The following is a 9,076-nucleotide window of genomic DNA, read 5'->3' as shown; positions in this document are numbered from 1 at the left end:
CACCCACCCACCCCCAGGGCACTTGCTGGAAAGATCCTGAGGGCGGAGCTGCAAATCCGCCTTTTCCCCTGGAGCCTGTAGGTAGCACTGGAGCCACAACCAGGTGACACAGGTGGGAACAGGCTCAGTGACCACCAGGCCAGCCTCACTGACAATGACCTCTTGTCTCTCCTCTGCCCAGGTGCAAATGTAACCTCCACGCCACGGTGTGCGTGTACGACAACAGCAAGCTGACCTGTGAGTGTGAGCACAACACGACAGGGCCCGACTGTGGGAAATGCAAGAAGAACTACCAGGGCCGGCCTTGGAGCCCGGGCTCGTACCTCCCCATCCCCAAGGGCACCGCCAACACCTGTGAGTAGCTCGCTCCTCACCCCGGCTTTTGTGCACGACGAGCGGCTGCTGTTCCTGTCCGAACGCAGCTGAGGCTCCCGTCCCTGTCTCCCCATTTTTAAGCACATGTCAGCGCTGGGTCGTGTTCATATCCGTCTGCTGGTGTTCACATCACGTGGGCTGGGAAACGATGGAAATCGCAGGAGGAGTGTTTTTTCTGAGTGGGTGAAACAGGTGCTTTCTTTCCTCCCTCAAATTAGTTTCCTATAAAAATAACAAAGACATTCAAACTCTCACTCGATGTGAACCATAAATAACTCCTGGGAAAGTTTCTAAATATTTGCAGTCCCGTTTCTCACGCTGGGTGACCCGAGAGACACTTTGTTCAGAAATGCTTCCCTCTCCGATTTTAGCCGCAGCCCAACTTTGTCCAGTGAAATAATTGGCTTTTTCCAAACCCCCGTGGTTGAGATGTTACTCGAGGCCTGGGTCCTGTTAGCAGAGGCGCCCTTTAGAACAGGGATGGGGAACGTCCGGCCCCCGGGCCGTATAAGGCCGGTGAAATCATCTGGTCTGGCCCTGCCAAGGCATTAGAGGTGAGTTAACTAAATGTTTGACCAAATAGAACAGGCTAATTTTTAAGTTGATGATTTTGAATGGCCGGGGAATGATGTGATAAATATCCAAATGGCCCTTGGCAGGAAAAAAGGTTCCCCATCCCTGGTTTAGATAAAGAGTGACTGTAGGCGTACGAGGGCCACAATGAGAAAAGAAATGTTTGTGTCCCTGTGAAAAGAGCGAGGCATTCCCTGTGTTTACAGGACCCCTGGGGGGTGCCCCGTGACCACTCGCGTGTGCCCCCCTGAAACCACGCTGTGACACACTCAAGGAGAGAAGTCATCATTTCCAGGTGATTCGCCCAATCCCAGGGATGGGCCCCTTAGCCACTTGCACAAGCCCAGAATTGCCATCTTTCAAAAGCAGAGGAGGGGTGAGGTTGAGCCTACACCCACCCAGGTGAGAAGAAGCTACAAGAGCAGGAAAACTCACAAAGCCACCTCCTCCGTGCAAGGCAGGGAATGTTACCAGGAGCCTCCAAGCCGCATCTGAGAGAAGCCAAAACCTAAAACCAGTACCACCGGCCCCAGGGCCTTACCAAGGTAGACGTAAGAGCAATGAGCCCAGTAACAAGCCGTGGAGTGTGGGGGCATGAAATGATGATGAAATTTCTAGGAAGCAGAGGAGAAAATCGCTCAGTGTAAGGGAATTCGGTTTCTATCTGTGTTAAAGGGAAAAATGGCCATCCAGCTCCTGAAATTAATACACAAAGCCCTGTTGGGCAGAAATGTTGATTTTTCAGGGGGATTTTATTAACTGAGCCTCTCCCGGGCGTTCCTGGGTCGTCGCGGGCCATCGCTCATGAATTCCGAAGGAACCCCTGAGGTTATTTGTTCTGCTGCCCAGTGGCCGGCTATCTAAGCATCCCCATCACCACGGTCGTCAAATTGAGTTTAAAAGCTCCCCACAGTGAAAATGGCTCCGATTTCATTCTCGGCGTCTGTCCCATCTTCAGTGAGACAGGACGGAAGAAAGTCAAGTTCACCATCACTGGCGGGCATCCCGGCGGGCCCGCGGGGCAGGCCAACGTGTCCAGGCCACCAGAAGGGCGGCTGGGCACGCTGCTGTCCAAGGCGCTGGCTTCCATGCTAGCAGGACCCTGCTCTTCTACCTGTAACTGTGCCTCCATGTCTGTTTGTTTCAAGACCGTCGCACTGGGGAAACCTCCTTGTGCCAGCCACGCTTTTTATGGAAATGAAGGTCTTGTTCCATTCTCCGTGGGAGCGACTGCATACCCCTCGTCCTTTGATTATTGCAGAACATCAGTCCACTCCCTGGCCCCAGGAACACAACCTCCTCCGGGTTTCCTCGGCGACTCCATTGGCCATCCCTCTCTCCCCTTTTCCTGTCCTTCTAGAGACTCTGTAAAATAGGAAGGCGACAGGTGGGCACAGTGGCCAAGGAGGTTGGATGAATGTTTCAATTCTCAACATGCAGGAAATCGGATTAAAGATCCTAGAGCTTACCTACGATGGTCTTGTCTTGCAATGGAAACTTCTCTCAATGGAACCAACCCCTTACCTGAAATCTCTGCCATATCAGACGGTGCTGCAACATGCCCATGGGTGAAAGGCAGCACTTTGGTGGCCTAGCACGCACGGGCTCCAGGACCCCACACCGGTCCGTCCATTCACTAGCCGTGTGACCTCGAAGAAGTCAACAAACCTCTCCAACCCTTGGCTTCCCCGCCTGGACTGTGGGGATCACGGCAGCGCCTGTCCCCGGGCATTCGAGAGAACGAATAAACTAATGCAGCAACGTGCGCGGCATGACACCTGCCACCCACTAAGTATTCAAACTAAGTTCATCTTTTGGCTTCTTTTCCTAGGCAGACTTGTCCCTATTGGAGGACAGTTTTCATTGTTATCAAACTTATTTCTTAGCATCAATAGTGAGTGTCTCTGCATTTCCAACCACCTTCTTTCTCTTTTTAAATAGAGAAAGCCTTACACTGGCCCCGGTTTCTTTTCCTGTCCAGGTTAGCATCATTAACTCCTTTTTCCAGGTGGTACGATGTTCACGTCTCTTACCTGGTTGCTTGCCCAGGAAATCGCTCTCATTTTTTTAGTGTGGGAATTTAAAGTCAAGCACAGGACTTGTAGCGCTGTTATGATTCTCATTGTATAGTGGCTTTTTCTTATGCATGTGCATACATGAGCTCGCGGGCACGTGCGCGAGCAGCCCTCCCTCCACCCACTCCCACCCCAACACACACACACACACACACACAGACCTGTGACTCCATTTGGTGAATTACAAGTCAGCTCTCGAGGAGGGACACTTAGGATATGCCATATCCTAATTCAAAAATGTAAAACCTCCGTCCTCTCAGCATCAACTTCTCGGTGACTTGGGGATGACGCCCGTGCTGGGTAATCCCTGGATGTGCGCATCGAAATCTTCCCCTTATTTCTTTACAGAAATGGGTAGAAATGATGTTTTATCGGTAAGACATCTCTCTCCTTTTCCCTGTTGATCTTCATGCTGTTTCTAAGGGAATTCTATTTTGAATGTTACTTCTTCTAGCTTCTGAGTCCACAGCAACTCTGTCCAGATTCTCTTGAGGCTCACTGACCAGCTCATGAATAGAAGTATTAAGTAGCACCTCTTTCAATTCTGATCCCCGTAGAATAACACACAATATTTTTCTACATAGAGATGCTGCAAACGTAATAATCAAACTTAGAAACTATCACTCTAGGAAAGATCTATAATAATAAAAGCGTAATATGCTAATTAGACCAGACAAACTTCCGGACAACCTTCCGGACGAAGCCAGGGCTGCAAGGGCTGAGCCCCGTATATGAATTTCGTATATCGGGCCTCTAGTAATATAATATTACCAAACTGCTTTCCATACTGTGTTCTATGACCCTTAAAAGAATTTAATGGCCAAGAAATTTTGAAAAATGCTGTCCACTATCCTAACTCTTAGCTATTCACATTACCTTATTTAAAAAATTGGAGAATCCTATAGTCAAGTAGCCAATTTGATCTACTGTTTCCCAGATTCTTTGTTCATGGGACAGTAATAACTTTCTATTTCTAAACTACCTTTTGGGGGAGAGGCTATTCTAATCTGTTTCTTCAGGCTGCAGATAGAAATGTCATGGAGGCAGACAGAAAGCCCAGCTAGTTGAGCTGTATTCAATCTTCCCCTTTCCCTCTACCTACACGGTCTGATATTCTCCCAAGAAAGAAAATTAAATTGGTCTGACACTGACATTATTTGTTTGCTCAGAAATCCAACTTGAGTTGTTGCACACTAGCCAGGGCCCCTCGGAGTGAGGGAAAGTAATTGGCGGTGGTTCCCTTCTTTTCTCTGGTATTACATTTGCATTGACCGATTTATATTTTCCCAGGTTAACACATATGTGTCATCATCCAGACACTTTCCAAAGTGCTCTAAGTGCGTTAGCTCATTCCTAACTCACAACAGCCTTATAGGAAGATGCTACTGTTCTCACGCTGTAGATGTGGAGGCGGATGGCGGTAGAGGGGAAGGAACCTTGGAGGTTTCCATAGCGAGTCAGGGTCAGAACCCAGCTGGGTCTTGACCCCATCTTGCTTCTCAGGGGACCTCAGTGGCTTCCTCTGGTCTCTGCTTCTCTCCCCGCTCTCTCCTGCTTCTCTCCCTGGATCTCTACTTGTTGTTTCTTTGCCTTCAAAGAACCCCCTTCTGCTCTTGCTTTACATTTTCTGACACACACCCGCCCCTTCTCGATCTACAGGTGTTTTTTATTTCCTTGATATTCCCATCTATACCTGGGTTTTAGTTCTTAGTATTATTGGTTCAACAGTAATCTACCAATTATAGCCAGAGTTTTTCTAATGAATCAAGACAATTTTTCCAGCTGTGCAAATCTCAAAGTCAACACCCTGGATACTGAAGTCATCCTTCTCTTTGGTCTCAATGGAAATTCTGCTCATTTTCAAGACTGCTTTTCAATGTCAGCTCCTCAGCGGAGCCTACCTAGGCTCTCCCATGCCACATCAATTGCTTTTTCCTCTCTGGAGTCTTGGCAATGTATGGACACTTACAATTGATTATCTATCACCAAAATTCTAATAATAATGACAGTTACTCTTGATTAAGCTTGCCAGAGGCTTTTAGACTTTGGGAAGTGCTTTGTGTGCTTTCTTGCATTCAGTCCTCCCTGTTTCCCACCCCCCCCGCCCCATTTTACAAATAAGGAGACACAAGCACAGAGAGGTTAGTTAGGTGCCTCCAGGTCCCACAGCGAATGCATGACAGAGCAAGATTTAAACTCAGCTCTGTTTGACTTCAGGAGCTAAAATGCTAGCCATTTAAGAGTGGGGCCATCTATTTTCTATAAGTGTTTATGGAATTAATTATCTGGTGAACAAATAAGTGAACCGAAAGAACCCTATAATGCCCGTGTGGGTACATTGACCTCCTGTTGACTTTCCTGTGTCTCCTGGAAAATGTGGCCGTCGCTGCTCATCGGCTCTAACACAAGGGCCCAGGGGACCCAGTCTCCTAAGGAAGAGACCCCCTGAGAACGTGAAGGGAACACGGTAGGAGAAAGACTTGCTTTGTTTCCCTGGCTGCTCATGGCCCATCCAGCCATCCGGAGATGACACACTGCCCGGCTGGTTTTCACAGGCCTCCCCAAGTGGCATTCCTGGCCTCGGCGACCGGACCACCAACCTTCCAGATGCAGAGCCTGTCGGCCCAATAAGAGAGGACCTTCCTTGCAGAGCCTTAGGTGTATGAACCAGCCTGTGGGCCCGATCTAGAAAACCCCGAATGCCAAACTATCCATGCAAACACCATCCTGCAGTCTCTTATTGGAAGCTCATGAGGCCAGATAGGCCCTGGAATTCAAAAGCTTTAGCATTTTGAAGGGTCGTACAGCGTGCCTACCTTACATGGCAACAACACCCACAGCTGAACAGCAGGTAGCACCACTCAATTCAAATCCCAGTCTCTTTCCCAACTTACTGACATGATTGTGGGCAAGCTCTTCATGTGTGAGTTTCTCCCACTCACGAAATACACCCGAGTGTTGACCTCATCGGGTTGTCATCAAAGTGAAACAAATTCATGCATGTGAGGCATCTGTAAGAGTGGCAGGAACACAGTCAGCGCACAATGTCATTAGAATTTCACTGAGATCCCGCACGAGGACCCATCCCAGTCTGATCAGCAGTGTCTCCCTTTGGGGACAGCTCAATGGGGGAGATAAAGTGTGTCCACATGTCAGTTGCTCCCTCACAGTATGGAAGGACTGTTCCGGTGTCTGGACTGCCCCAGTCCTTAGGACCAGTGTAGTCTCTCCCCTGTGAGTCGGTCTCCTTGCGGAGCCAGATAATCATCAGAAGGCTGCTTGCCAAGCACGGGGTCACGAAATGTAAATGACTCGAATGCTAATAACATCGGGCGGAAACACCCTGACACATGCATCTGACCGCAGCCCAGCCTCCCCAGCATCAACGGCACAGAGGTCAAGGTGGGAGGTTCCCCATCCCTCTTCCTGAGACACTGCTAGGCCACCCTGCCACCACGTGCCTCAGGACAGATGGCAATCAATCCGCTAAGGCCACCTCTGTTGTTTGTCATGTACACTCAGGCCCCAGAGCCCTTCTGTTGGCATCAGGTGACTTTAGCCATCTCTGATTGGATCCCCTGTATGATGATGCCACAGCGCCATGCTGTGAAGGCGGTCTTTCCTTCACCTTCAAGTTCCTGGAAGACGGCTCTGTACAGCCCTTTGGACCAGGGACCAGGGCTGGGAGGGCGTCGGAAGTAATGGCAACAGAACACACCCGTGTTCTTACTCATCACCTGCATCTTTACTGGCTGGGCTTTTGCAGGTAGAGCTCCTGATGGCCGCAGTCTGGTCACTTATTCGCTGGGCCTTTTTCAAACCGTCTGTCCCGTGGCTTAGGGGCACTGTCACTGGTGTGGGATAGGATCTCACCCATTGACTCATCCCCCACCCCGAAGAAGCCCGCTTTCAAGAAATGAACTGCATTCCTATCTCAGTTCCTTCAACATTTGAAAGATTCCTCGTGACTTGTTCGAAGCTCTTTAAATAGATGCAATGGGTTTATTAAATTCTTCACCAGTTGTCTGTGGGGAACCAAAACCCAGGTGTTTGGACATTAAATAAGAAACATGAGGGAAAGAATAACATTTGAAACTACACCAGTAGACATCCCTTGGCAGTCAGCTGTTCTCAACTTCAAAAAGCTCTTTTCCAACCAGCAGTCGAAAAAAATCTTTGCGAAGCAATTCCCATTTGACAGCAGTGGAGGAGGACGTGGTCACCTGGTGACATCTCACAAAAAGGCCAGCCGCAGCGTGAGGAAGAGCCTGAATTTTAAGCACCCAAATGTCAGCTGATGGAAAACAGGATCGCATGATAGCCCTGCTTAGGGGATCTGTCGCTGCAGCGAACACGGCTCTCTGCACGGGGCTCCCCGAAGGAACGGAGACAGTTTTGCATGAGTCTGAGGTGCTTTACTGCAGCAAGGGTTTCATCAGTCTTGGGGATTGGCTCTCCACGGCGGGCGGGGGGGGGCCGAGCACCCCGAGAACTGAGAACTTCGCTTTGCATTATGCATGGCCCTCTAGCTCCCCGTGAGTTTACAAGCGCATGAGACGTCTCTTTCTGCAGCCCAGCTTCCCTCTTCTCTGACGGATTACAAAAGGCAAGCAGCTTCCCCCAGTGGAGCAGGGCTTTCAATCACGGGGAAATTTGGAGCCTCCTGTTGATGATACTAAGATGATGATGCGGCCATCATTTCTCACTCAACAGGGGATTTGCAAAGGAAAGAAAATTTCAGTACCAAGTCACTGTCGTGCTGTGGCAAGGCAGCCGACGGAGCGTGGGGTCAGGAGTTCAGCTCCCCTCTGCAGAGAGCGCGTGCAGCTTGAGCTGCTGCACGGACATGGAAATGGAAATTGAAATTGAGGTCTCCAGTTTGGGTTGATCAGTGATCAGTAATTGAGCTGAAGCCCCATAAACTCTGTTCATTTAAAATTGAAAGATTCTGGCCCAGCCACCATGCATCAGTGGTTGAGTGTTGACCTATGAACCAGGAGGTCATGGTTCAATTCCTGGTCAGGGCACATGCCCGGATTGTAGGCTCAATCCCCAGTGTGGGGCGTGCAGGAGGCAGCTGATCAATGGTTCTCTCTCATCATTGATGTTTCTATCTCTCTCTCTCCCTTCCTCTCTGAAATCAATAAAAATATATTTTAAAAATAAAGATAAATAAAATCTAGAGAATTTTAATGTATCTAATGATGGAACATAGGATCTCATTCCTTCCAAGGTGTTAACAAGTAATGGCAAGCTTTTATTTCTCCTTCTCCCCTCCCTTTGAAGAAATAAGAAAACAGCTCTTGGTTTTAAAGAAAACAAAGCTAGGAATCTACAGGGATCAATTAAAATAAGCAGAGGGCAGTCGTTCAAAAAAATAAATACTAAAATAGAAGTTTAACGATTCCTACAGTTACCACCTGCTTGTACACTTCACGATGTAACCAGCACGTCCGAACAGCTCATTAACAGCTGCCTGGTATGGACTGTGTACCGTGTGTCAGACACTTTTATGGATTATCCCATTCAACGCGCACAGCAGCCCTTTGCGGTAGACATCATTAGCCCCTCTCCAGTGAGGAAACGGGTAGAGCTGGGGAGCTTGCCCGCAGTCACCCAGCTCAGCGGGGGCAGAGCAGGGCTGTCCCTCAGTGCAGTCTGACTTCCATCTCATGCTCTCAACCCGAATTTAGTGGAGAAGATATAAATCTCTGACTGTTCATTGGCGATATCTATCATGGGGTTGCTTGTTTGATGAACCAACTGCATCAATAATCGTCATCGTAGCAAAGATGGAGCTAGCACATACTACCTGCCAAGCCGTGTTTTGAGTGCTTTGCATATGTCAATTTCTGTCATCTTTGCCAACACTATGAGGCAGGAAACCGAGCCTCCTGGAGCCTTAGCAACTTACCCCAAGGTCACACAGGCAGCGAGTGCAAGAGCAAGGCTCCCAACCCCGACAGCTGGTGCCTCTGCTCTTGGCCAGGAGTCGTCTTTTTTTTTTTTTTTTAATATATTTTTATTGATTTCAGAGAGGAAGGGAGGGGGAG

The 9,076-nt window shown here is 48.9% G+C and overlaps 1 protein-coding gene across 1 annotated transcript in view; it reads left to right on the top strand.

Annotated features, from left to right (window-relative positions):
• NTNG1 (netrin G1) overlaps positions 1-9,076 on the top strand; it is a 202,783-nt gene that overhangs the window by 164,389 nt on the left and 29,318 nt on the right. The window contains exon 4 of the mRNA XM_005860123.2: positions 182-354. Coding sequence (XP_005860185.1) covers positions 182-354 — 173 coding nt within the window. The remainder of the gene's footprint in view (positions 1-181; positions 355-9,076) is intronic.

This window comes from Myotis brandtii, unplaced genomic scaffold (assembly GCF_000412655.1).
Source record: "Myotis brandtii unplaced genomic scaffold, ASM41265v1 scaffold131, whole genome shotgun sequence".
NCBI classification, from domain to species: Eukaryota; Metazoa; Chordata; class Mammalia; order Chiroptera; family Vespertilionidae; genus Myotis; species Myotis brandtii.
Note: the sequence above shows the minus strand (reverse complement) of the source record. Positions and strands in the feature narration are given on the sequence as shown.